The sequence below is a fragment of the Callorhinus ursinus genome, unplaced genomic scaffold, assembly GCF_003265705.2.
Source record: "Callorhinus ursinus isolate GAN/ISIS: 27379988/994484 unplaced genomic scaffold, GSC_fseal_2.0 scaffold21, whole genome shotgun sequence".
Taxonomy (NCBI): Eukaryota; Metazoa; Chordata; class Mammalia; order Carnivora; family Otariidae; genus Callorhinus; species Callorhinus ursinus.
This window is the reverse complement of record NW_027397083.1, coordinates 4,268,605-4,295,874: the sequence shown is the minus strand read 5'-3', so window position 1 is coordinate 4,295,874 and position 27,270 is coordinate 4,268,605. Positions and strand designations below refer to the sequence as shown.

At 50.2% G+C, this 27,270-nt stretch overlaps 2 protein-coding genes across 58 annotated transcripts in view; both read left to right on the top strand.

The window, feature by feature from the left end:
* The first annotated feature begins 711 nt into the window (after positions 1-711).
* Positions 712-8,905, top strand: NR1H3 (nuclear receptor subfamily 1 group H member 3). Of its 17 annotated transcripts, none has more exons than XM_073904659.1 (11): positions 712-771; positions 1,134-1,244; positions 2,018-2,093; positions 2,608-2,796; positions 3,194-3,460; positions 3,704-3,912; positions 4,019-4,198; positions 4,346-4,445; positions 6,915-7,028; positions 7,243-7,337; positions 7,536-8,905. In XM_073904659.1, exons 3-11 carry the CDS (start codon positions 2,051-2,053, stop codon positions 7,680-7,682), a joined length of 1,344 nt encoding a protein of 447 aa, XP_073760760.1. In that variant the 5' UTR covers positions 712-771; positions 1,134-1,244; positions 2,018-2,050; the 3' UTR covers positions 7,683-8,905. The 17 variants fall into 17 exon arrangements, with proteins under 17 accessions (XP_073760760.1, XP_073760757.1, XP_073760758.1 ...); XM_073904656.1 differs by having other exon boundaries at positions 2,013-2,093; XM_073904657.1 differs by having other exon boundaries at positions 1,134-1,282; positions 2,013-2,093.
* Positions 8,767-27,270, top strand: part of MADD (MAP kinase activating death domain) — a 41,147-nt gene continuing 22,643 nt past the window's right edge. For 7 of the 41 annotated variants that reach the window (XR_012381807.1, XM_073904641.1, XM_073904624.1 and 4 more), the window contains exons 1-19: positions 8,974-9,260; positions 12,476-12,621; positions 13,229-13,825; positions 14,602-14,905; positions 15,318-15,449; positions 16,107-16,220; positions 16,899-16,979; positions 18,741-18,919; positions 19,209-19,444; positions 19,645-19,801; positions 20,962-21,065; positions 21,157-21,347; positions 21,725-21,978; positions 22,225-22,364; positions 23,147-23,248; positions 24,930-25,032; positions 25,371-25,557; positions 25,651-25,801; positions 26,111-26,317. Coding sequence is in view for 39 of the 41 variants with exons in the window: in XM_073904641.1 (XP_073760742.1) it covers positions 12,560-12,621; positions 13,229-13,825; positions 14,602-14,905; positions 15,318-15,449; positions 16,107-16,220; positions 16,899-16,979; positions 18,741-18,919; positions 19,209-19,444; positions 19,645-19,801; positions 20,962-21,065; positions 21,157-21,347; positions 21,725-21,978; positions 22,225-22,364; positions 23,147-23,248; positions 24,930-25,032; positions 25,371-25,557; positions 25,651-25,801; positions 26,111-26,317 (3,301 nt within the window). In the remaining 2 variants the exon portion in view is untranslated. Of the gene's footprint in view, positions 8,907-8,970; positions 9,261-9,868; positions 10,185-12,475; positions 12,622-13,228; positions 13,826-14,601; positions 14,906-15,317; positions 15,450-16,106; positions 16,221-16,898; positions 16,980-18,740; positions 18,920-19,208; positions 19,445-19,644; positions 19,802-20,961; positions 21,066-21,156; positions 21,348-21,724; positions 21,979-22,224; positions 22,365-23,146; positions 23,249-24,530; positions 24,591-24,929; positions 25,033-25,370; positions 25,558-25,650; positions 25,802-26,110; positions 26,318-27,270 lie in introns of those variants that run through there. The other 34 variants (XM_025879108.2, XM_073904631.1, XM_025879107.2 and 31 more) reach the window with 11 other exon arrangements.

The window sequence follows — 27,270 nt, the reverse complement described above, 5'->3', positions numbered from 1 at the left end:
ATCATCCCTATTTTAAAGGTAGGGAAACAGGTTCAGAGACATTATGTAACTCATTTAATCAAGATCACAGTTACTAAGAGGCAGAGGCAAAGCCAGGCCCAGAGCTTGGGTGCTAAATCAACATGATGGAATTAAATGAACTAGAGTTAACAGCTGTAGAGGAGGATCATATTATTTTTCTTGTTCACCTATTCATTTAACAGACAGGAACATAGTACCTACACTGTTGCCTGCTCTGTGCTAGGCCTTGTTCCATGGGCAATAAAATCAACAAAACATGGTGTCTCCCTTCAGGGGTGGATCTCACGTTCCAGGGGACAGGGCAGGACGGCTATGGCTATAGTCTCGGTAGATGCCGGATAGAACCTACCATCACTTCAGATGGAACGGTTCCCAGATGTGAGAACCTGCATACCTTCCCAGGTCCATCCTGGGCTGGCACCTGGGTCACCTGCCATCTCCGCCCCTACCCCCATCCCAGGCCTGCCATTGCTCCCATCTCAGTGGCCCCCTGCAGGGTACCGTCACTCAGAGACTCCCTGGAAGGATAAGCACCTGCCTCTCTACCCCTGGAGTTATACTAGTTTGGCTGAGGGCTGGGGCTAGTGGGGGGAGCTTTTTGGCCCCTTCCCAGAGGCAGGGGAGGAGGAGGGAGGCTGGGAAAGCAGGCTGGGGCTCAGTGTCGCAATTCCAGGCAGTGCCGGGACCTTTGCTCTACGAGGTGTCTATGGAGCGGAGGGAACACCGACTCTGGAGGCTGCCAGGATTGGGGTAGGGGTGCCGGGGAGGCAGTCTTTCTATAAGAGCAGTTAAGAGCCACCGGGGTGAGGAGAGGAAGGGGAGAGACTTGAAACTGGGCTGGTCTACAGGGAAATGCGACTATCATGGTTGGGGGGGGGGGTGGCGGTAGGGGTGAGGCTGGGCTGAGGGGGCGGGCAGGCGGGCTGGGGAGGAGTCAACATGGTGGGGAAGCTGCCCTGTGGGTGTGGGGGACGGCGGCCAGGGCTCTGGTCAGTTGTCTCCACTCTGCCGAGCAGGAAGGAGAAGTGGCCCGACCCCTTGGCAGTCCCTCCCCGCAGCCTTTCCCCACATTACTTCCCTGGGGCTCCGGTCCCTCACTTGCTCAACTCCAGCTCGGCTCCGCCAGCGTGAGGCCTCCCGACGGGATTGCACCGTCCTCCCTTCCCAGCAAGGGGGCTCCAGAGACTGCCCCAGCCAGGCAGTCTGGTGGCCTGGGGGATTCGGTGGGTCTGCTCCTCAGCACTGGCCTGGGGCTCTGTGTGTGAGTCTGGGATTGGGGGGGTACCCTGTAGATCTTAGAAAAGGGGTCTCTGGGGAGAAGTGAAGGATGATGGTGATGGCAGCCCAGGTAGCAACAGGATTCTGTTTAGGTCCCAGAATAATTCCTGAGGGGTTCTGGGGGAGGGGGTCCTGGCTGTCAAATGGAGCGACTCCTGGAGGCAGGAGGTTTGTTCTGGGTCCCTGGAAAGTGACAGCAGTGAAGTTACCTAACAAAAAGTCTTACTGGGTGAGTGAGCCTCGATCCCCTGCCCTAGTCCTGGCCAACTTTGGCTGTCCCCAGTGCTGGAGGCGGGGAGAAGGGGCTCTGACAGAAGCTGGGCATATGTGCCCAAACACTGTGTGATGGCCTGGAGGGATCCCCTGGGGGAGAAAAGGTGGCAAGGTGGCCACCTTAGCCAACAGCTAAGACTTTGGTCTCAGAGAGACCAGAGTTGGAATCTTGGCTCTATCATTGCCTGTGTGGCTATAGGCAATTCACTTAATCTCTTTGAACCTCAGTTTCCTCATCTATAAAATGGGCTTAAGAATAGTCATGACATCATAGGCATATCAAGAGGAAGGCAGATAAAGCCTTAGCACAGGCTGGTATATACGTATACAGCAAGTAAATGTTAGCGGGTATGTTAGTACTCGTATGATCAGGAGGAGAAGGTTGCTGAGGCCAGAAAGGAGCCCAGTTCTGAAGACTGTAACATGGGTCATTCCCGCAGGACAGCCCCCTTGGTAATGTCCAGGGCTCCGGGAAGAGATGTCCTTGTGGCTGGAGGCCCCTGTGCCTGATGCTTCTCCTGGTAAGCTTCTTCACTCCAGCCCTCTCCTCTGCGCTCAGGTCCCAGCTCCTCTCCTCCCTCAGGAATCAGCCTCCTTCACTACTTGCCTTCTGCCGTGCCCCGGAGAGCAGTCCAGAGTCGTTTTCGGTATTGCTTGCCTCCTTCTGCCAAGACTACCTCCATGCTGGGTCTGGTGCTGGTCCTTCTCAATGTGGGCTTGCTGCTGGGGAGAGTTGGCTTGTCTAGTGCTTACCAGCACTGGCTTTGAAGAGTTCTGTCTGACCTCTGAAGTGGATACACGTCAGCCCCTCAAGGGGACAGAGGTTAACATCCTCATGTAAGGTATTGAGGTGCAGGGGACTGCAAGTGACTAGCCCTAGAGCCCACACAAACTGCAGGGTCCTGAAGCCCACACAAACTCCAGGGTCCTGCTGCCCTCTAGGGGTAGAGATAAATTTGCAGTTTCCCAGAAGGACGCTGAGGGAGTGGATGGGAGAGACCTGAGACCCCCTTGTGCCTCTCTTTCGGGGCTCAGACTCTGCAGTGGAGCTGTGGGAGCCAAATGCACAAGATGCCGGCAGCCAGGCGCTGGGAGGCAACACTGGCGTCCTCAGGGAGGAAGCCAGCACTCCCCAATCTGCTGGGGGCTCTCTGGGGGCAGGGCTGGAGGCAGCAGAGCCCACAGTCCTGCTCCCTGGGGTGGATACCCCTCCAGAGTCTACAGGTGAGGAGCTGTTGGATTTGGAACAGGTAGGGGCCCCCTGGATCTGGGAGGGGTACCTTAGGGCTGTTAAGTCCAAAGGCTTTGGATTCTACTAGATTTGAGTGATCTGAGTGAGAAATGTCTCTGCCTTGGGTCTTTCTGAGCCTCAGTTTCCTTATCTGTAAAATGGAAATAATAACAGTACCTATCTGTTACAGTTGTGAGGATCAATGCATGTAAAGGGCTCAGGCAGTACCTAGGACGGAATAGCACTTGGCACATGAGAGCTACTTTCTCATAACAGACTAGACAGCATACAGTGAAGGTGATGAAGGTCACTGAGAACTCAGGGCAGTGGCCAACTGGGCACCATGCTTTCTCCTTGGAGAAGAACATGAAGGCTCTCCCCTATATCCAGAGCTGCGTCCACAAAAGCGGAAAAAGGGGCCAGCCCCCAAAATGCTGGGGAACGAGCTGTGCAGTGTGTGTGGGGACAAGGCCTCCGGTTTCCACTACAACGTGCTGAGCTGTGAGGGCTGCAAGGGCTTCTTCCGCCGCAGCGTTATCAAAGGGGCGCGCTATGTCTGCCACAGCGGGGGCCACTGCCCCATGGACACCTACATGCGCCGCAAGTGTCAGGAGTGTCGTCTTCGAAAATGCCGCCAGGCCGGCATGCGGGAGGAGTGTGAGTGTCTGGGGACAGGAGTGGGGGGAAGAGGCTGGTGGGAAAGGGGCGCTGGGGTGTGAGAGCAGACAGGCAGCTGAGCCTACAGGGTCTTCCTGCATGGTCCCCAAGTATGGGTTAAAATCTCTTCCTTGACTCTACCCGATGCTCTCTGCTTTTCTAGAGCCTCAAACTACCCCCTGCCCCATCCTTGCTTCTTGTCTCCCCCGCTTCTCCCGTCTGCATGTCCGACCCTGTCCTTAGGTGTCTTGTCCGAAGAGCAGATCCGCCTGAAGAAACTGAAGCGGCAAGAGGAGGAACAGGCTCAGGCCACGTCCATGACCCCAAGGGTGTCCTCACCTCCCCAAGTCCTGCCCCAGCTCAGCCCCGAGCAGCAAGGCATGATTGAGAAGCTGGTGGCCGCCCAGCAACAGTGCAACCAACGCTCTTTCTCTGACCGGCTTCGAGTCACGGTAACCGAGGGAACTGGAGCGAGGTGGCTGCGCCCAGAGCGTCCAGCGACTTCTGGATAGCTGACTCATTGTTGGTCATTTTTTCCGCCCTTGCCCTGCTGCGTAGCCTTGGCCCATGGCACCCGATCCCCAGAGCCGGGAGGCCCGGCAGCAGCGCTTTGCCCACTTCACCGAGCTAGCCATCGTCTCCGTGCAGGAGATCGTTGATTTTGCCAAACAGCTGCCTGGCTTCCTGCAGCTCAGCCGGGAGGACCAGATTGCCCTGCTGAAAACCTCTGCGATCGAGGTGGCTGGCAAGGCCGAGGGGCGACGGGAGCACCCGGGTGGGACTGTCTCTGGCAGGGGCTTCCAGGCAGCCAGGTGGGGAGCCAAGGTGCCCCATGCCAAGACCAGCCTTCTGAGTCCCTGTTTGAGGTCTGCTCCTTGTGTGCAGGTGATGCTTCTGGAGACATCTCGGAGGTACAACCCCGGGAGTGAGAGTATCACCTTCCTCAAGGATTTCAGTTATAACCGGGAAGACTTTGCCAAAGCAGGTAAGAACTGAGATCAAAAAAGGATCAGGTTGGATGGAAAGACACTTTTCGTCATCGGGCTCATAGTGACTACAGAGACACAGGCCCAGGGTTCGGATGGCTGTATGGGGAAGGCTACACTTGTTTTTCCAGGGTAGAAAGTTGGGGTGGTGATAGGCCTCTCTCAGCAGCTGCAAAGAGACCCCTGTCCTCTGTTGCATTTGGCCAGGGGTTTTCAGTGTTTCGGGGAGCCTGAGGGGCTCCACAGAAGTGTCAACTTAGAGGAGGAACAGAGAGGCACAGGACTGTCTTTTCTCTTTAGCCAAACAAGAAACTCTATTTAATATTGTGCTTCTGTGTAATGTTTTGCTTGAAGAAACGATTTCGCAGCTAGAAAAAAGAAAGCTTGAAAACCGTTGCACAGAGCCTTTTAGTATTTACTGATGAACTTGATTGTGCTCTTTAAGGATCGTGTGGACGGATTTTGCCCCCTACTCTTTTTCAGTTGCTTTTTCTGAAAAGCTAAAAACATGCTGAAACATGGCAATTTTAGGGCAGTTTTAGGATGAGTAAACACTCCCATCCCCGTGCTGTACCTGGGGAATTAGTTCACGATGCTGCTCTTTGCTACTTGCTTTTGGGCTAAGCAGTGTTGGTTTCCTCATATTCAATTGTTGGTAATGTTTGTGTTATGGGAATGGGGGTGGGAAAGAATGGAAGGCTGAGAGTGTTTTGGAGAGACTAGAACTTCGGCTCAACAGGAGGCCGAGTAGTTGAACACCTGAGGGAGTGGTCTGTGAAATAGGGCTGAGGCTATCATTCCATTCTCGGGGTCGGTAGGTCCTGGTTTCCAGGGCAGAGCTCATAATCTTCTCTGGTTTCTGGTGACACAGAGCAGCTCATGTGCCTCTTGTTCCAACACAGGCCCCCCCAGTGAACTTTCTAGGAAGGCCTCCCTTAAACTCTAGGGCATGGCCGAGCTCTGTGGGTATCTCCTGCCTTCTGTAGGGCCCTGTGTGCTGCTGGAGTGTGTAGGCACCTAATGGGACAATTTGATGACTTTCTCCAGCTTTCAAAGCCCAGCCCTGCTCCCTTTATCTGCCTGGTCCCCAAATGCTTATTATCCTCGTCCTTCCAAAGCATGGCACCGCCTCCTTCCAAACACCCTCCTTTCTGAACCCTTTGCCATTCTCATGTCTACGGGTGTTCCTTCAGCACGTGTGGACTCATGCCGTCTGAATCAGCACCTATTTATCGATTCATTGACGTAAGCAGTTTAGATGCCATCATGTTTGCCTTTCTTTTCGTCAGTGAGGTCTTAGGGAGGAGGGGCAGGGCCTCTCTTTTGTCAGGTCTCTGTCCATCTGCATCCACTACCGTATGCTGCCTGCGGTGGACAACTCAGGATGTGGATCGATAGCAGCGGAGGGGCGCGTTCAGCGAGCATGAGCGGCCCTGGCAGGGCGCACAGCCCAACTCCAGCACCTCCTCATCCTCTCTGTACAAAGGGGCCGTTCAGCACATTTGGAGGCTCAACACTCCACCAAGAAAGGCTTTATAAAGTGGTGCTTATCCATTAAATGTCTCAACTGTCTCAACACGCACTTGATAAACATCAGGGTGAAAGTACAGGAAGTGACTAATCAGGAAGCCTCGAATGGAAAAGTTAGCAGATGGCTGCTAAAAGAAATCTGAGAAAGCCTAGGGGACAGGGTGGGGTGGGGTGGGGAGACTTTGTAATGGGAGAAGTGTTCTTTAGATGTCATGACTGTAGGTCATGGTTTGTTGAACTTTACTCTCCTCGGCAAGAAGATTGGTTCTATGTTTTACGTTTATTCATTATTCATTCATTTATTTAACACTTATATAGTAGTTTACCATTCTAAGAACCCATTATGAGATAGGTACTATTATTATCTCCATTTTACAGATGGAAAAACCAAGGCCCAGAGAGCTTAAATAACTTACCCAAGGTCACACAGCCTAATAAATGATCGAGCCAGGACTCAAAGCCAGGCACTGTGATGCCACAGTCCATGCCCTTGACCACGTTGCTATGTTCCTGCTGGGACGTGAAACATGAAATGTATCCCTGGTATTCAAATAAGTAAGGCCAATTGCCAGTGAAAAAGTTTTCTTTGTAAACAAAAACAAGCATTGCCTCTATTTCTAGTAATGTGGGGCCCTGGAGAATTCCAGGGATAGCAGGTATTATCATTGAATCCAGCACCTCCTGTGTGCCAAGCACAGCACTACATGCTTTGCCTGCTTTGTGATTTCACCATCACCACAATCTTTTAAGTTCAGATAGGACTCCCAGCTCACAGAGGAGGCTTAGAAAAGTTAAGAAACTTGCCTAATGTAGCCCAGCAGAGTCCTGAAGCCTTCTTAGTGAGTTCCTAACAGTTCCCCTAAGTTGAGGAGTTGGAGGAGAGAAGGAAGTTCCTGTTGCCCGTGCTGCGTGTCCCAGCCTCCCTTCTTCCTCCCCAGGGCTGCAGGTGGAGTTCATCAACCCCATCTTCGAGTTCTCCAGAGCCATGAATGAGCTGCAACTCAATGATGCCGAGTTTGCTTTGCTCATTGCCATCAGCATCTTCTCTGCAGGTGCGAGGAGGTGAAGGCAGGAAAAGGGGCAAGAGATTTGCACCAAAGGGGGCTGCAGGCCCCATGGGGCAGGAATTGTGCAAGTGGAAGCCCTTGCTGTGCTACTTTGGGGAGGGGTTGGGTGGGGCATGTCCCTATTTTTGGGGTTATGATTTGGGGTATGGAACTAAGACCTTGGCCAGACCTGCTCCTCAGCTCTATTGGTGACCTATAGACCGGCCCAACGTGCAGGACCAGCTCCAGGTAGAGAGGCTGCAACACACATATGTGGAGGCCCTGCATGCCTATGTCTCCATCCACCACCCCCATGTGAGTCTCTCCCTGCGTTCCCCCCTTTTTCCTCCTCCCCACAGACTCATCCCCTGACACACCTACTTTCCCTTCTAGAATCCTTCCCTGACTACATCTTGCACAGACAATTCACTACCTTTCCCACAATTCCCCTACCCTTGCCCCCTTCCCTGGGAATAGAGACAGAAACTGTACTTGTCTCTCTCCTTCCCCCAGGACCGACTGATGTTCCCACGGATGCTAATGAAACTGGTGAGCCTCCGGACACTGAGCAGTGTCCATTCAGAGCAAGTGTTTGCACTGCGCCTGCAGGACAAAAAGCTGCCCCCGCTGCTCTCTGAGATCTGGGATGTGCACGAATGACGGCTCTTCCACCCACCACCCCCCATCCCCCATATCTTCTGTTTTCTGGGCTGGAAGGCTGAGGCGCCTGGCTGCTTCCTAGAGGTGAAGCAGACTGAGAAGGGCAAACATTCCTGGGAGCCGGGCAAAGGAGATCCTCATGTGGCATTAAAGGAGAGTCAAAGGGTTGGGAGTTTGTGGCTGCTGGGCAGTGGAGGGTCCTGCTAAAACTGTGCTCCATTTGAAGACTGTACTGCCACAACCAAATGGATGGGCCTGGGGGCCACTTTGCACAAGGTTCTGCAGCGCCCTGCCCGTCCTGCCTCCACCACTTCCTGTTTTCCCCGCAGGGCCCCGAGAGAAATTCTCCACTGTCACTCTGCGGCTTGGCCATAAATGCCTCGGGGCTGCCTCACTGATAGGCCTGGCGCCGTTTGTACAGAAAGACCAAAAGGAAGATAGAACGAGAGAAACCATTTCTCTTGGGGGTGGGGGCACGGCCACGGAGGAGGAAACCGTCCTTTAGGATCTGCCTCCAGACGCAGAAGAGGGAGAAAAGGCACAAGTGACAGACTTGGCAGTGAGAGGGTACCTCCTTTTACTAGTCCTAGGAGGGTAAATGAAATGCTGAGGCTTAGATACCCCTTTCCTGTTTAATGATCCAGGTGGGATCAGGTTGTCTTTCTGAAGGGGAGTGTGGGTGAATTTTTAGAACCTAACACCCCAGCCGTGCACCTGTCTTCGTGCGCGCCCCCATAATGCCTCGGGTTTTCCGTTGGTACCTAAAAAAAAGGGGGCGGCACAACAGTCCGTGCTCTAGAGCCCCAGGCCCTGTGGGACGGGAAGACAAGTGCCCTGAGGCCAGGGGGAAGCTGCCCCGTTGTGGGTTGGGCCTGTCAGAAGGGCTGGACTCCATTTCCCAGAGGACGCGCGGCACCGTTCACGCCCCCTTCGCTCTGCGCGCTCCAGTGTAGGTGAGACTGCGGCCGGGCCTTCCGGCCTCGGTCCCCCCCGCCGTTCCTGAATTGGTAGGCTCCACCTCCGGGGCAGCCGGCTTTGCAGCCCAGGCTGCTGGGCACGTCCAAGCCGCTAGCGGGGGGAGGGAGGGTGAGGTGTGGGGGACGCTCAGAAAGTCTCAGGAGCAGTTTTATCTTGAGAAGTCGCTTCCAGATCATTCCACATCTCGTCGAAATGGGCTCTATTACCATGTCAAATTAAAATTTCTTTGTGCAACCTAAACAAAAGGTATTCCTTTGGGTCCTCCCCGTGGCTGGCTTGGCGCTGGGCTGGCCCAGCGCTCCCCATCGCCTTCCCACTCCCACACGGAGAGGTGTGTGCGTAGCCGCCTTTCTCCGGAGGTTGGCTCCACCCTTCAGCCCTCGGCTTGGTGCAGCCCTGTAGCCCCCCCCCCGGCGGTGCGTGGTACAGCCTCCGGCCCCCTCAACCTCCCCTTCCCTCACCGGCTCCGAGTGGTACGCGCCCCCCGGTGCAGACACGGAACTGGCGCGCGCTCGAAGCGGCGCTGGCGCCGGCGAGCTTCCGACGCTCTGCTGCCGGGCCCGTCTGGCGGGGCCTGGCCGGTTCCCCAAGGCTCGGGAGGTAGGAAGGTCCAGGCCACTGGGGGTCCTGGAAGGGTATTTGGGATGGGGCTCCCCGGGGGAACGGGCTTTGAGAGGAAACAGGGGCTCTAGGGGGAAGCCGCCTCTGTGAAGAGGCCCTAAAGGAGTGTGGGTAGGGGGCACGGGGTCTGCAGGGGAAGGGGGGGCCGTAGGGAAGGGGGCAGGGCTAGAAGTGAGGGCGCTCAGAGCCGCCGAAGAGGTGCGGGCTGCCGGACTGGGCTCAGCTCACAGAGGCTGGGCTCGATTCCTGCCCGGCTGGCGGGTAGCGCTGGTTCGGGGCGTGGGCGAGGGAGAACTGTCCAGCAGGTGAGGGGGCGGGCAGAGTTGTCTTGCCGGGGACCGAGCCGGGATAAGCACCTGGCGCGCCCGCGCGCCTGAGTGTGCACCTTGTATTTGATCACGGTTTGGAGATCATGTGTGATCTCCAAACATGTTTTTCCGAAAAAGAAAAAAAATTTTTTTTGGTGTTTCAAAACAGGCATTTTGGAGAGTCGACATACCATTTCATCTTTCCTGCAACTGCTTCCCTCCCCATCCTCGTGCATCTCTAAATTCTTCCTCTTCCTGTCCTCCAGCCTCTTCTTCTCCAACCCTCTTCTCCAACCCTGCCAATTGCTTGCCTCATCGCTCTCGTTCTCCCCCACGCTGACCGGTCTGTGCTGATGCACTTGCAAGGTCACTGCCTGGGTAGGAGGGGAGAGAGTCTTCTGTTGTGCTCACGTCAGCAAAGATGTCATCTCGCTCTCCGATTCCTGTGGTTTTACTATGACATTCTGCCCCAAACGAAGGACTAATCCAAAGCGTTGCTAAACGTGGCCATTTGTAGGCTGAAAAGACATAGAGGACTTAAAAGTCTGTGGATTCTAAATCTGCGTCTGGATGGAGTGGATGAGGAAGCAGATAGGTATGCGTTTTGAGCTTGATGCCTTTGGAATACAGGTGGTGAGAACCAGGGACTCGCGATTAGTAAACATGATTGAAGCAAAAGGCCGAGTCTGAGTCTGGGTTGATAGGAAGACAGGATGTGAGTTATAGGTGATGTTAGTCTTTATGGGGAGGGGAGAGAATGCGGAGAAAAGCCTATCTCTACAATCTGAATAACCGGAGGTAGTGGCTGTTGATGAGATATGAAGTGTGGCTAAAAATCTATCCTATCACTAGTGCTGGAGTAGTCACAAGATCTCAGGGTCCTTGTGGTTCTGGAGGGAGAGGAACATGGTAGAGCATGATCATGACTTGAGTTGTAGCAAATGATTCTCAGTGGCAGGGCTGAGATCCCACTAAGGCTAGAGGCCTGATGCACTAATAATATATTAGTAGAAGATACTTCAGGTGTGATTGTTGAGATTCTGGCAGGAAAGGGCCCCTGGTTTTCAGTATAAACATAGATTTCAAGTCTTAGCCTTGAGCTCTGGCCCTGTAAATTCTGTTTTAAGATACATTGGCTCTCACCCTAAGCATTTCCCATATAATTAAAGAAATACGCTTTTTTTACCCATGTCCCTTTTCATTTCTCTATTTCCCTCCCCTTCTTACTCTGCTTGGGAGGACCAGAGATCAACTTTATAACAGTGCCCCACCTCTGCAGTTTGCTCATGATTCCATGGCACTGGAGAGAACCAAAGGACTTTTGGGGTGGTAGTAATACCTAGAAATGAGTATATGGCATGCATAGAAACTTGGTTTTGGTTGCATGGAAAGAAGATATCTTTATCAAAATCCAGAACTAGAACAGAGTATAAACTAAAAATAGATGGGGGAGAAGATAATCTAATAATTAGCAGGTGCTGCCAGTGGAAGAGGTGTCTTTAGATTCAAGGAGAATGAATTGTTATGGCCCTGGCCGACTCTGGAGTAGCAGCTGCTGGCACTGTGCGGTCACCAAGCAGGGGAGGGGCTGTGGCTATGCTATAAATAGTCCTGGGCGCCACAGTCACTATGGAGACAACACCAAATCCTATTACCTGCAGGTCCTCTATTGGGAGCAAGAGAAGGGAGGGAGCAGTATTTTGAGGATTCGAGAGTATTGCAAAGCAGTCTATGTATTATTAAGGAGAGAAGAAGAAAGATAGAACTTCTCATTATCTAAATCAGATAGAATCTTAAGCACACAGGGATTATGCTTGTCTGGGTGTGGGAGTGCACGCCACAGCAGAGAAGGGAGTGATGTGTGTGTATGTAGTGTAATGGGAATATCTGTGTGTATAGCGAAGGAGGTCTTAGTGTGATCATATGTGGAGTACAGAGGTAGAATCCTCTACCCGCTGAAGATAGCCTTGTAGTGGAGTGAAATATTTTACTTAGAGAAGAGTATGGAGACCCAACAGGACATAAATTATAATTAAGACCACGTAAGCTTTTCCTACTTTTTGGACTATGGTTTAGAAATTCCTCTGAGCACCTCTCCCTGTCCTTGCAGAAATCCTGTTATTTCTGCATCTAATTCTTAATTTGTGTAGGAGGTACAAGGACAAAGTCTCATCTGTGTGTATTTGTATCACTGATTCCAGTCCTAGAACAGAGGAGAAAGACTATGATTCAGCACCAAGGGCAGAGCTAGTGACGGTAGCCAGTGGACCCCTTTCTTGCTTGAAGAGGGAAGAGAAAAATGGTTTGGATGAAGCAATTGGGACATAGATATTCTTCATCTGAGAGTCCACAGGGTAAAGTAGCCCGCCGTTGTTACTGTCTGAGTGCATGAAGTATACAGTTTTTATGGTAGTTTCACATGAAGCTGAGTGCAGAATGTTGAAACAGAAAATAATTAGGTTTTCATCCAGGGGTAGGAGTACAGATTAGTGCTGATGAGAGTCTGGTTTGATCCTGATCCACCCTGGACCTGTCCTTAAAGTGACTTAGTTTTTGTTATCATAATGACTGAGTCCAGATGAGACTAACTGGGTCTGTTTTTTCAGAAACAGAGCATCAGGCGTGAGGCTGGAAATGAGCTGCTTTGTAGGGATGGGGGAGGTGAGCCATTATGTATCCTACTTCTTGACATTTGGCTCTGTGATTTCATAAGCCTAGACCGAGCTCTGGGCTAGGGAAAGTGTCATGTTCTCCCATCGTCAGGACTACAACGGGAAGCCCTGCCGACCTCTGACCCTGGCTGGAATAAAGGTGAGGGGGATGAGTCCCTTGGGCACAGCAGTGGATTTTATCAGTACTTTTTTCCTATTGGACTTGAATTTTCAGATAACATCAGAATTCCTCCTGGGAACATTGACTCCTTGTGTGGTGCCTTGAAGTTTCTCTGAAATGAACTGATGAATTGGAACCATGGTGCAAAAGAAGAAGCTCTGTCCTCGGTTACTTGATTATCTGGTGATCGTAGGGGCCAGGTAACCAAGAAGAGCCTGGTTTTTGTTTTGTCATTTGCGATAACCACGACGTGTGTCATTATCCCCTTGCCAACACCCACATCTTTTTGCATATCTCACTTTCCCTCTGTTACTTTACCTTGGCAGGAATACTGGTGCCAGTAGTGAAAACAGCGTCAGGTGGATTGAGAGTATTGGCCCAGAGGAACAGAGACAGAGCAAAATTGCTCCTACCTACCATCTTTGTGTTCTTGGGCAAATATACTCTGCATACCTCAGTTTCCTGGTTTTGTAAAAAAGAAAAGTAGGCCATGCTCTTTACCTATATACCCCCTGTTGGTAATTCTTTAGCTAATACACCTTTAAAAGTGCTAATCATCTTAAGGTCTTAGTAATAATTCTATTGCTGCAATTTTCCTTGCATTTCAAGATAGGTATCTTCATGACAGTACAGATCTCATTTAGCCTGCCAGCTAAGTGCTGCAAGCCGCACCCATGTTTTTCAAGGTCATGCAGTTGGGTTACTTTATCCAAAATAGCATTTTGAGCTTTATTTCTGGACCGCGGTTGACATCTGAGACGGCATCCTATCCCTTCAGGCTGCTGAACCCGTCTTTATGTTCTTCAGGCACCCAAGCAGTGATAGTGTGGCCCAGACTCCTGAATTACTGCGGCGATACCCATTGGAGGACCATGCCGAGTTCCCCCTGCCCCCAGACGTAGTGTTCTTCTGCCAGCCCGAGGGCTGTCTGAGTGTGCGGCAGCGGCGCATGAGCCTGCGGGATGACACTTCTTTTGTCTTCACCCTCACTGACAAGGACACTGGAGTCACTCGTTATGGCATCTGTGTTAACTTCTACCGCTCCTTCCAGAAGCGTATCCCTAAGGAAAAGGGGGAAGGTGGGGCAGGGTCCCGTGGGAAGGAAGGACCCCGTGCCACTTGTGCCTCAGAAGAGGTTGGCACTGAGACCTCAGAGAGTGGCATGTCCCTGCAGCCCCCCACTGTTGACGCCGCCCCCGATGTGAATCAGTCTCCTCGGGGCAAACCCCGGGCCAAGGCAGGGAGCCGTTCCCGCAATAGTACTCTGACATCCCTGTGTGTGCTCAGCCACTATCCCTTCTTCTCCACCTTCCGAGAATGTCTGTACACCCTCAAACGTCTGGTGGACTGCTGCAGTGAGCGGCTGCTGGGCAAGAAACTGGGCATCCCTCGAGGCATACAAAGGTACAGTTTGCCACTGACACTCAGGAGAGAGGGAAGCAGTTAGAGATGAGATGTAACTGGTCTGTGAGGGGCAGGAAATTTCCTCTGAAGCCTGAGGGCCTTCGTATATCTAGAAGGAAGTGTTGTCTTATTAGCACCATGCTCTAGCCAGCTGAGCTAACCGGCCACTGTGGAAGTGTTGTCTTAGATCCTGTTGAACATTTAAGAATAAACTTTTGTAAAAAAAAAAAAAAAAATCATTAAAAATAGCCTGAGGCCCTTCATCCACCTATTTAAGCATATATTAGTCCTTCCTTTTTTTTTTTTTTTTAAGATTTTATTTATTTATTTGAGAGAGAGAATGAGATAGAGAGAGAGCATGAGAGGGGAAAGGGTCAGAGGGAGAAGCAGACTTCCTGCTGAGCAGGGAGCCCGATGTGGGACTCGATCCCGGGACTCCAGGATCATGACCTGAGCCGAAGGCAGTCGCTTAACCAACTGAGCCACCCAGGCGCCCTATATTAGTCCTTCTAAGGGGAAGACTGCTGCAGAGTTAGACTTCCTAACGTAATAATGTTTGGAGTTTGCTGTTTCATGGCAGGCAGGAATCTAAGTCCTGCTATGTACACATTTTTACATCTGTTCTCACTCTTGTATATACCCTCTGGTCCTAGCTGAGCCCAAAGAGTGGGCTTTTCCAATTGTCATCATTTTTACCATATGGTTACTGTATTGTGTTGCAGTGAGGTATGAGCTCTTGGTGCTTATGTGTCTGTTTCCCGCTGTCTGCTCCTCAGGGACACTATGTGGCGCATCTTTACCGGATCATTGCTAGTGGAGGAGAAGTCAAGTGCCCTTCTGCATGACCTTCGAGAAATTGAGGCCTGGATCTATCGATTGCTGCGCTCCCCAGTGCCCATCTCTGGGCAGAAGCGAGTAGACATTGAGGTCCTACCCCAGGAGCTCCAACAAGCTCTGACCTTTGCTCTTCCAGACCCTTCTCGATTCACCCTAGTGGATTTCCCACTGCACCTTCCCTTGGAACTTCTGGGTGTGGATGCCTGTCTTCAGGTGCTAACCTGCATCCTGTTAGAGCACAAGGTGAGAGAGCCAGCTTTCTAGACCTTTAAGGACAGGGCCTACATCTTTTGCATCTTTTTGTCCCTAGGAGGTAACATGATGCCAGGTATACAGCAGGTACCCCGTAGGTGTGGGTTGAATTGAGGTACTGTCAGTGGCATGTAGTCAGAGGGTTTGCCACTCAGTTGAGTTATCCTTAACTAGACTGACCTAATTCTCTGAAAATATCAGTAGTTCTATTCCAATGGGTGGTCCTGGAATTGGGAGAACAAGAACCAGGAAGGTAAGGCATGGGGCAGAGATCACTGTGGAAGCTACGCTCGTGGAGTCCTAGGGCATGGTGAAATGGAAATTAAGTGGTAGCGCTGGAAACTGTTTTCTCATCAACCTTATTTGTGCTGTTGAATGATCCTTGTGGTGTGGCTTGCGGCAGGTGGTGCTACAGTCCCGAGACTACAATGCCCTCTCCATGTCTGTGATGGCATTTGTGGCAATGATCTACCCACTGGAGTATATGTTTCCTGTAATCCCACTGCTGCCCACCTGCATGGCATCTGCAGAACAGGTGAGTTTCAGGTGTTTTCTGGCTTCGTCACCTCTGTCTTCCAGCTCTGTCCAGGTCTGAGGGAGAACGATCAATACCAAGAAGTTGAAAATCAGTACTCGTCTTCAACCCCTTATTATAACTTATTTGTCTGTAAAACATGACCTAACTTGAACTGATTTGATGGCAAAACCTATGTTATTTATGGTTTTTACTTTCAAAGTAAATGTTGGGGCGCCTGGGTGGCTCAGTCGGTTAAGCATCTGCCTTCGGCTCAGGTCCTGATCCTGGGGTCCTGGGAGGGAGCCCCGAGTTCGGCTTCCTGCTCAGCGGGGAGCTTGCTTCTCCCTCTCCCTGCCGCTCGCCACCCCCCCCCCGCTTGTGCACACGATCTCTCTCTCTCTCCAATGAATACGTGAAAAAAATCTCAAAAAAAAAAAAGTAAATGCTAATAATCATAGGCTACTGGGTACACTGTTGCAGGTGTTACATAATATACAGAATATACACTGTTACCTTTCTAAAATCTGAAAAACTGTGAATACCGAAACACATGTACCCTCAAGAGTTTTGGAAAAGAGATTGTGGACCTGCATTTCCTTATCTGAAAAGATCCTGATTCTTTAAGTGATCACAATAGGTTTAGTTTTTGTTTCTTACCCTCTTTTCTTTCCACAGCTGTTGTTGGCTCCAACTCCGTACATCATCGGGGTCCCTGCTAGCTTCTTCCTCTACAAACTGGACTTCCGAATGCCTGATGATGCCTGGCTGGTGGATCTGGACAGCAATAGGGTGAGGCTCTTGGCTAAGGGACTGCAGAGTCTAGAATAGGATTTCTTTCTCTAGCGTTTTCTTTTTCTAGATTATTCCCAGGAAGGTCCTCAGTTGGGTGATTTCTCTTGTGTGACTCATTGAAACAATTTTTTTAAGTGCTTAGCTTTTACTTTATTGGCTTAATAGTCCCTTGGTTAGGGCTCAAAGGAGGGTAAGATTCAGTTTTGCCAGAATGAAGTGCTGCCCTGCATCTAGGAGCAGCAGGGTAGTCGTGATTGTGGGAACACTACACATAGATAGCTCACCTGATGGTTTTCCTGGGGTATGGTTTCTAGTAAGAAAGTGTCTTTCAGTGCAGACTTAAAATGTATATTAATATTCTGTGGTGTGAATACATTCAAACTTCAGCAGGAACCCTTATATGTGTTCATTGTAAAACTTTAAAAATACAAATAAGTGTAAAGAAATAAAACCACAGTCCTATCATGTAGAGATAGTCACCGGTAACATTGAGGTGTATTTCTTTTTAGGGTGTATGTGCATATTTTATACGTATGTATATATATGTAATATATGGACTCACATATAGGTGAAAATATCGTGTATACAACTTACTATTTTTGTTACTTATTCTATGTAAGAGTACTCCTGAGCAATTAATTCTAAGCTCATGCCTTTAACTTTTTCCTGGTGCAGGTGATTGCCCCCACCAATGCAGAAGTGCTCCCAACCCTGCCAGAACCGGAATCCTTAGAGCTGAAAAAGCATTTGAAGCAGGTGGGTGAAGAGTGACGAAAAGGAAGGGAGCAGTGGTTACTCTAGGGCGGCCGTAGGCTGTAGGTATTGTAAGAGCCACTTCCCTTTCAGACGTCAAGTGGAATAGATTTTCTTAGCTAAGAAGAGGTGTGTCCCATTTCTGGGTGTCAGGATGAATCTCAAAACGGGCTTTTATTTATTTATTTATTTTTAAGATTAGTTTTAAGAAAGAGAGCACGTGGGGAGAGGGAGGGGCACGGGGAGAGAATCTCAAGCAGGCTCCCCACTGAGCATGGAGCCCAACGCGGGGCTGGAGGCCACGACCTTGAGATCATGACCTGAGCTGAAACTAAGAGTCGGACATTCAACCGACTGAGCCACCCAGGCTCCCCTCATGTCAACCATTCCTTATGGCCTTAGAGCATTCTGTCAGTCTTGTAAGGAAGGAGCTAGTCATTTGGACAATCTGACTCCTTTTATATTTTCCTCTTGAATTGATCTCTAGGTCCCTGTAGAATGCTTTCTTCAAAAATTCCTCTCTTTGGGGCACCTGGGTGGCTCAGTCGTTAAGTGTCTGCCTTCAGCTCAGGTCATGGTCCCAGGGTCCTGGGATCGAGCCCCGCATCGGGCTCCCTGCTCCGCCGGAAGCCTGCTTCTCCCTCTCCCACTCCCCCTGCTTGTGTTGCCTCTCTCGCTGTCTCTCTCTCTGTCAAATAAATAAAATCTTAAAAAAAAAAATTCCTCTCTTTGAGTAATCCTTTAAATACATTTTTCATTGATTGATTTTCTTCCTCTTCTGCATGCTGAACACAGTACCTGAAGGTAAAATATGACAGGGTCCCATTCCTTTGCCCTTTTGTGTGTGTTATGTAGGACCACCAGTAGATGGCTCCGTATTTTTTTATAGGAATCCTTGTTCTCATCTGAAGGGTCTTCAGGAATCTTCCTATTGTCTTTGTTGCTCAGCGGTACCTCTGGATCTTTGGGTTTAAATGGGCCATTCTGTAGCATCCCTCTCCCTCTGCCTTGCTTCATCCCTGCTGATGTAATATGGTGTCTTGTTACTGCAGAGACTGGTGAGGATTGCAAGTTGAGAAAGTTCTCTGCCTTCCTTTTCTGTGTTTTCATTCTTGATGATTGCTTTAGTATGACTAATGAGATGGAGAAGTTGATATGTAGAATTGTACTTTAAATGTTTATAGGAGTTAAGATCCCTGGGCTCATTAATCCTGTATTCTTACCCCTGCTACTTGAAATGTGATTCATGGACCAGCAGCATTACCATTGCCTGCGGTTGTTAAAAGTGCGGGATCACCCCAGATATATTGAACCAGAATCTGCATTTTAACAACATTCTCAGGTGACTCCTGTGCTCATTAATATTTAAGAAGCCCTCCTCGTCTAGACCAGTGGTTTTCAAACTGCCCCAAGGAGCCTCTGAGGGGCTGATTTAGGCTGAGAACACAACATGTGAGGTTCTGGGTTCCTTATGTCCTTCAGATAAGCTTTACTTTTAAGTGTTTCAGTTGTTTATATTTTCATATAGATTTCAACTGAAACAACATTTCATGGCTAAAATAAATTTGAAAACTATTGCCCTGGGTTCCAGATTTGATCAAGTTGCCTTGAGCTAGGTTGGCTTAAACTGAAAGGCTATATAATTCAGATTATCTTCTAAAGGTTAAAGTATTTGGATTCTTCTGTCAAAGGCTCTTTCCTAGATGAGATTGACCAGCTGCACAGGAATCTGCATTCCATAGAGGATTCCTTGTTGTTCCACAGGCCCTTGCCAGCATGAGTCTCAACACCCAGCCCATCCTCAATCTGGAGAAATTCCATGAAGGCCAGGAGATCCCCCTTCTCTTGGGAAGACCTTCTAACGACCTGCAGTCCACACCTTCCACTGAATTCAACCCACTCATCTATGGCAATGATGTGGATTCTGTGGATGTTGCAACCAGGTATGACCACCATGACTGGATAATCACGAGCTCTTAAACTGGGTTCTGCTCTCTCAGTAGTTGTATTTGCCACCTTAGTAAAAGCAAAGAGAACAACTAGTTCCTCATACTCTCAGGCCTTTTAGACCTCGAGTGAAGAAAGAGATTGATGATTAAGATCCCTCTCCCTTGGATGTTGGAAGCCTCTGAAGTGATGGCTTGGGGAGGTGGTCTGAGACCTTGGATTGCAGCAGTCCTTACAGTGCAGGGTGTGGGACTCAGATTATGTCACCATTCTCTTTTTCCCCAGAGTGGCCATGGTCCGTTTCTTCAACTCCCCCAACGTGCTACAGGGCTTTCAGATGCACACACGTACCCTGCGTCTCTTCCCTCGGCCTGTGGTAGCTTTTCAAGCTGGCTCCTTTCTAGCCTCACGTCCCCGGCAGACTCCTTTTGCTGAGAAGCTGGCCAGGACTCAGGCTGTAGAGTACTTTGGAGAATGGATCCTTAACCCCACCAACTATGCCTTCCAGCGAATTCACAACAGTGAGTGCACTTGCCCTCTGCTCTGTCCTGCCTCACCTTCTGCCTTTGTCCCCTGATGGCTCTTCCCTTTGCCTTTTCTCATCTTTGACCTGCCCCTTCCATTCCTATTTCACTTTAGACTTTTTCCTATCTTTCTTTTATGTTTCGCTTGTTTTTTTTCCTCCTTGTTGCTAACCCTGTTCTTTCTTCTCTTCGGGTAGACATGTTTGATCCGGCCCTGATTGGTGACAAGCCAAAGTGGTATGCTCATCAGCTGCAGCCTATCCATTATCGAGTCTACGATAGCAACTCCCAGCTGGCTGAGGCGCTGAGTGTGCCCCCAGAGCGCGACTCTGACTCAGACCCCACTGATGACAGGTGAGCAGCAAAACCGCTTTTTAAGGTAAAGAGGCTATCGCTAGCCCTTACTGAGCACAATGGTGAAGTCTTATAGGACTTAGACGTTAGGTTAGTCTTTGAAGCCTTGGTTATATTCTGGTTGATTGTTTTGTGTTAGCTTACTTATTTTATCTTGTTCCCTGGCCTTGATTAAAGAGTGTACCTCTTTTTTTTTTTTAAGTTTTTTTTTTAAAGACTTATTTGAGAGAGAGAGAGAGAAAGAGCACACGGAGGAGTGGAGAGAGAGGGAGGGAAGCAGACTCCGCTGAGCGCAGAGCCCGACATGGGGCTCGATCCCCCAACCCTGAAATCATGACCAGAGTTGAAGTCAGGAGTTGGATACTTAACCGACTGAGCCACCCAGGCGTCCCCTGTTTTTTTAAGTTTTTAATTTTTAAAAAAAAATTTTTTTAAGATTTTATTTATTTATTTGAGAGAGAGAGAATGAGAGAGAGAGAGAGAGAGCACAAGAGTGGGGAGGGTCAGAGGGAGAAGCAGACTCCCCGCTGAGCAGGGAGCCCGATGCGGGACTCGATCCCGGGACTCCAGGATCATGACCTGAGCCGAAGGCAGTCGCTTAACCAACTGAGCCACCCAGGTGCCCTTAAGTTTTTAATTTTAATTCCAGTGTAGTTAGTATACAGCGTTATATTAGTCTCAGGTGTACAATACAGTGATTCAGCAGTTCTACACATTAGTCAGTTCTTATCGTGATAAACGTACTCTTTAATCCCCATTACCTATTTCACCCCCACCCTCCTCCTCTCTGGTAGCCATCCGCTTATTCTGTATCGTTAAGAGTTTCTTTCTTGGTTTGTCTTTTTTTTTTCCTTTGTTCAATTGTTTTCTTTCTTAAATTCTGCATATGGGTGAAATCATATGGTATTTATCTTTCCCTGACTTATTTCATTCAGTATTATACTCTGGCTCCAACCACGTTGTTGCAGATGGCGAGATTTCATTCTTTTTTATGGCTGAGTAATATTCCTCTGTGTGTGTGTGTGTGTGTGTGTGTGTGTGTGTGTGTGTGTATGAGAGTCCTTCCTTTTTTATTTTTCCTCCTGCTGATTCTTTTCCCTGCCCCTTTCTTCCGTTCTATTTTTATTTTTGTTTTTATTTTTATGCTCTTCACTCTGCAGTGGCAGTGATAGTATGGATTATGATGATTCAAGCTCTTCTTACTCCTCCCTTGGTGACTTTGTCAGTGAAATGATGAAATGTGACATCAATGGTGATACTCCTAGTAAGTGTACTTGGGGAGATTGGCCGGCTCTGGGCAGGGTTTGGGGCTCTGGGACCGTGTGGTCTGTACCTGCCACCTGGGGTTTTGGCAGATGTGGATCCGTTGACACACGCAGCCCTGGGGGATGCCAGTGAGGTGGAGATTGATGAGCTGCAGAACCAGAAGGAATCAGAGGAACCGGGCCCAGACAGCGAAAACTCTCAGGAAAACCTGCCGCTGCGCTCTAGCTCCAGCACCACCACCAGCAGTAGCCCCAGCATGGTCATCCATGGAGCTACTTCTGTACGTGAGGACTTGGAAGGATGGATAAGGGTGGGATGTGGGCCACGCTTCTATTAGAAAGTCGAGGCTGAAGCTGTTAATTTGCCTCTTCACATTCTTCCTGTCTTCGTCTCCATAGGTCTCCTAACTTAGAGCCTAGGAGACACAGTTTTGACCCCAGAAGGAACTCATCGGGCTTTGTTCAGGGCTTAGCTAAGGTCCCCCTTGCCTAGTTTGTGGGCACAGAGAACAGGGGTGTCACAGAGATCTTTTCTCCCACATTCCCTTAGGATAGGAGATGGGAACTTGAGAGGCCTGGCTTGGCCCTGCTAAACTGAGAATACAGGAAAGTATCACTGGGCACCGGGTGACCAGTTTTTATTTAATGTGGCCTTTAGGAACCTGCCGACTCAACAGGGGTGGACGATAAGGCAGCAGGAGGTGTCTCCAAGTCCCTCCCGACCGTGCCTCCCAGCACTGGCAAATCGAACGCAGACAGGCGCCAGACAGAAATTGGAGAGGGGTCAGTGCGCCAGCGAACCTATGACAATCCGTACTTCGAGCCCCAATATGGCCTTCCCCCTGAGGAAGATGATGATGAGCAGGGGGAAAGTTACACTCCCCGATTCAGCCAACATGTCAATGGCAGTCGGTGAGAGCCTGGGGACTCCTTCTAGATGGGTGACTGAAGGACCTCACTACAGTGGAGCCTGGGTGAGGGTTAATCAGAAAGTTGGAGAAGTCCAAATGCTCTGGTGGCCCGCCATCCCAAGGTGGTGCTTTGATCTAGGCATAGGAGTTGTGGGAAGGGACCTGTGACGGCAGTGTAGCGTCAGGCCCACACTCCCAAGACTAGGTACCCCTGCCTGGAGCTCACAGGTGCCACTGTGCATTCAAGGGCTCAAAAGCTGCTGCGGCCCAACAGCTTGAAACTGGCAAGCGACTCAGACGCAGAGTCAGACTCTCGAGCGAGCTCACCCACCTCCACCGTCTCCAACAACAGCACCGAGGGCTTCGGGGGCATCATGTCTTTTGCCAGTAAGTGCCTTTAGCTCTCCTGCCTCTGTCCCCGTTTTCTCTGCAGTAGGGCCTGGCCATGGTGGATGCTGCTTAGAACTTCAGATGTAGGGCTGGATTGGTGTTACCGAGCCCCAGTCCAGGTGGTTTGGGTGACAGGGAATAAAGTATTTTCACGGGAGGTCGGTAAAGGACAGGGACAGATTAGTCTCTGTCTTTATCCCCAGAGGTTTCAGTCTGTCTCAGGTAAGATAGCTGGTCAACTGAGAAAGAGTCATTGTATTGAAAGTCATATATTTTGTGGAAATAAAGTGGTCAAATTTGATTTGGGTTCTGTATCTAATACCTTCTTTGCCTGGTGAAGGACTTTTTCATGAACACACTTTGAAATCTATATGAGGTTGACTTTTGTGCCTAGAGAGTATTTCCAGAAATGAGGGGTGGTGTCAGTCAAAGATTGAGGACAGACCAGGGACCAGATAATTATGATTGTGAGTTTTTTCAGAAGCCAGGTAGGGACAGCACCAGCTTCTGACCAAAAGTGCATAAACTGTCAGCTTTCATGCTGAGTTAGCGGTTGATGCGAGACTCGGCTGTTACCAGGGGAGGTGGTCAGAGAAGGTTGTTACTGGGTTTTGAGCCATCCTGGCAGTTGCCCTAAATTATAGACTCAGTCCTTGCTATGGTAGATCAGAGGTACTGGGATTATGTTTGAAAAGGAGGAAGATGGAGTTGATGGTCCAGTCATCAGCTTTGATTCCTTATGCTCCTAACTGCTCACTCTCCCACCCTCCCCTTGGCAGGCAGCCTGTATCGGAACCACAGTACAAGCTTCAGTCTTTCAAACCTCACGCTGCCCACCAAAAGTGCCCGAGAGAAGACCACACCCTTCCCCAGTCTGAAAGGTAACTACAGCCCTCCTTCTGCCGACCCAGGATTCTCCGGGAGCTATTTCAGGCCTCTGGGCGCTTGTCAGGAGCCCTGTGTGTGATGACTCGTTTGATTTGGCTATGGCCCCCCGTCCCGCTTCTCGTGGCTTCCATTGCACATGGTGGGCTCTCTGGTTTTTTAGATGGAAACAATCTTTATAGCTGAGGGGAAGGCCCTGTTATGTCATTTAGGATAAGAGCAACTGTGAGATTACTGCTGCTTCTGGCGGGATCCATAGTTACACAGGCGTCATCAGCTGCCACCAGTCATCTGCCAGGTCCCCACCGCGTGAGCAGAGGAGGAGCTCCATCCCAGGGGGCTGGCCTGCTGGGGCGGTTGAGAGAGCCTGCCGGTGTTCATAGAGCCAAGAAGCCTCTTACTTTGGCTTCACGTCGATGGGCCCTGCGGGTGGGCCAGGTAGTATTGGTTGGCTTCTGAGAGAAGTTAAGACCTTATTTGATCTTCATTTGTGATCTCGGAGAGTCTGAAGGGCTCTTCGGAACTTACTCTATTGACATTTGTTTGTTTTCTCTAGCTATTGTGCTGAAATATTTAATTACAATAGAAAGCATAGTGAGAAGCAGTTCTGTGTATATTTTAACTGACTTCTCTCCCCAATGATTAAAAACTTCAGGAATCAAAGGAGTGTTCTCTGGTGGGGGTGGGAACATAGGGTAGGTGGGCAGAGACACACAATAGCTAGAGGTGTAGGGCGCAAACCCACACACAACTCAGTAGCTTAGGGGTGGGGAGGTGTTAGCATCCCCGGCTTTGATGCAGTTGGGGAGGAAAGCGGTTGAAATGCCTCCGTCGCATGCTGATGCTTCACTTCATTTGTTGTCCTTCTTGCTCCCGTCCACCTGCCATCCTCACACCCCCGCCCCACTTCCCATGACAGCATCTGCAAGATGGGTCTTCTCTCCCCGCATACCGGCAGGCCCTCTGGACCCCTGTGCTAGATGTTTTGTGAAAACCAGCAGTCCCACTTTCATGCATGTGCCTGTGTAGTACCTGAAGGTCCCTCATGTCATTTACCCTGCCCCTGGCTTTTAGAGACCATAGTCTTAAGGATGGTCTTTCCTAGAGCCTTGGTGGTTTCCTGATCTCTTGGCTTCCAGCTCTGAGGTGCCTGAGAACTAAGGTCATGTGCACTAAGCTTTGGGAGAATCCTCAGGTTGTCTGACTTACAGCTCCGTTGAGGGGAACAGGGGTTGTGGTATCATGGTGCACCTACTAATTGTGTATTTTGTGTCCCAGTATTTGGGCTAAATACTCTAATGGAGATTGTTACTGAAGCCGGCCCCGGGAGTGGTGAAGGTGGGTCTTACCCGTGAGCTGTGCATGATCTTTTTTTCCTAGCATCTTCCGTGCCTGCCTGAGGGCCGTCCTCCTCATGGGGCAAGCAGTATCACACGAGTGACCTGCCTTGCCCCGTCCCCTGTGACGCCCGTGCTTGCCCATGGGCGTGCTGCTGGTGCATGTGGAGTGGCCTGAGTCTCCATCCCCACCTCTTCCACGTTGCCATGGCTGGTTTCTACCTATGTGTGATGCCCCAGGGCCACCCTCACCCAGCCCTTCTGGGGAATGGGTGTGGACCGTGGCTCCCCAGGGCGGTGCTGACACAGGCTACTCTCATTCCTACCTTCCTGGCTATAGGAAACAGGAGGGCCTTAGTGGACCAGAAGTCGTCTGTTATTAAACACAGCCCAACAGTGAAAAGAGAGCCTCCATCACCTCAGGGTCGATCCAGCAATTCTAGGTAATAAATGGCTGAGCTGTTTCGGAAGTTCTGTGCTAGAGGTCGTGATTCCTGTACCACTTTAGGGATGCTCAGGAGTGGGAGAGCACCTCTCAGTCGGGTAGATGAAGTCAGTCCCTGTGCGCACTGCCTATGTGGCGGTAGTAGCCCACGCCAGTGAGGAGAATGAAACCACAGTGCTGGGTATGCGGGGTGGGGGTGCGGGGTGCGGGGGACTTGGACGCCTGGGGACATGGCTTTGTGCTTTGCCCCTGGAGGCGAGCATCTAGGCTGGTGAAGTGGGGGGGATGCTCTGCACAGAAGCTGATGACCACAGAAGTGGTGTGTGGACCCCACAGTGAGAACCAGCAGTTCCTGAAGGAGGTGGTCCACAGCGTGCTGGATGGCCAGGGCGTTGGCTGGCTCAACATGAAAAAGGTGCGTCGGCTACTGGAGAGCGAGCAGCTGCGAGTCTTTGTCCTGAGCAAGCTGAACCGCACAGTGCAGTCAGAGGATGATGCCCGGCAGGATGCCATCCCCGACGTGGTCAGTGTCTGGGGTGGGGAGCTGGCATCAGCTGGAAGAGGGACCTGGACACCAAAGGCAGTTTTGCCAACTCTCACCCCTGGCTTGTTGCAGGAGATCAGTCGAAAGGTGTACAAGGGAATGTTAGACCTGCTCAAGTGCACGGTACTCAGCCTGGAGCAGTCCTATGCCCACGCAGGTCTGGGTGGCATGGCCAGCATCTTTGGGCTTCTGGAGATTGCCCAGACCCACTACTATAGTAAAGGTAGGATCACACTGGCTGGGCCAGCACCGTCCACAGCTCTCGCACTGATCTCCAAGGAAAGGGAACTTGTTCTTTTTACAAGTTTCCCAGGGCCAGGCTGCTTCCCATCAGACTTCAGGATTTTATTTTTTAATGCACGTTTGTCTGTACTGGGTATTTTTCTGTCATGAAAAAGATGTCCACTTTTCTTTACTTGCACTTCTTCCATTCTCCATCCTCCTGCAGCCTTGTTTCTCCTGCCTCACTCCCATAGCTCGATTTCCACCTACTGTCTCTTTTGACCTCTTCCTCTATTCGATCTTTTCCTAGAACCAGACAAGCGGAAGAGAAGCCCAACAGAGAGTGTACATACCCCAGTTGGCAAGGATCCTGGCCTGGCTGGGCGGGGGGCCCCAAAGGCTACGGCACAGCTGAGAGTTCCCCAGCTGGGACCTCGGGCGCCAAGTGCTGCAGGAAAGGGTCCTAAAGAACTAGACACCAGAAGTTTAAAGGAAGAGAACTTTGTAGCATCTGTTGGTATGTATCACTGTGTTTGGTGTGGTGGAGAGAGGGTTCTGGCTTCTTAAATACCTCTCCCTCCTTTCAATTCATCCAGAATCCTGTCTTTCTTTTCCCTCATGCTTTGCTTTCTAGAGAGGGAGATAGGTCTGCATCCATTTCTGATGGTATATCTTTGTACTTCTTTATCCCTTATGCTTCCTTTTTTAGGCATCCCCACGTACATCTTAGAGGAAGAAGGGAAGTTTTGCTTAGAAGGCTCGGTGAGGTTTAGTGCAGGGAGTCTGAGCTCTATTCCTGGTCCCTCTTTTTATTTACATCTGAATTTCTTCACACAGTGGAGAGCCATGTGAGCTCCTGGAAGCTGTAAGAAAGTTTATAGATACATCTTTGGTCTATAAAATTATGATCATCTGGGCCGGTTTACCCCCATCCAACCATGACACTACCCTCAAATTTGCTTCTCTGGGGGGTGTCCAGAAACCTCATTTCCCTGGGCTCTAGGCCTCAAGGTATAGATTTCTGAATCAGCTTTTCTTTAAACCTTCCTTACTGGACTTGATTAAGAGCTTGTTTACATTGAGTGTTTTCTCCATTCCCCCTAAGGCAGTGCCTTAGTGAGCTCTCTGCGTGGCACCTCCACTTGACCCCCTCTGTACTTGACCTTGGGTTATGTAGGTTGTGTCTTTCTTTGTCTGGTTCTGTTTCCGTGGGCATTATGCTTCTAATGGATGCTTCTTTGCCACACCATTAGCATTTGTCTTGTGCTCCCATAAATGGAGATGAGGCATCAGTTTCCTTCGTTGGGGAGCTCCCCTTCTCTAGCCAGCAGAACAGTGTCCTAGAGGTGGTCAACCCTGCCTTTCTCCTGCATGATGTGCTGTTCTAGAAAAAGTACCCACCCGCAAGTCTGAAGGCCTGGAGTTTTAGTCCCGTATCTGCTTCCAGCTAGGAATGAGTGTTTGGGCAAA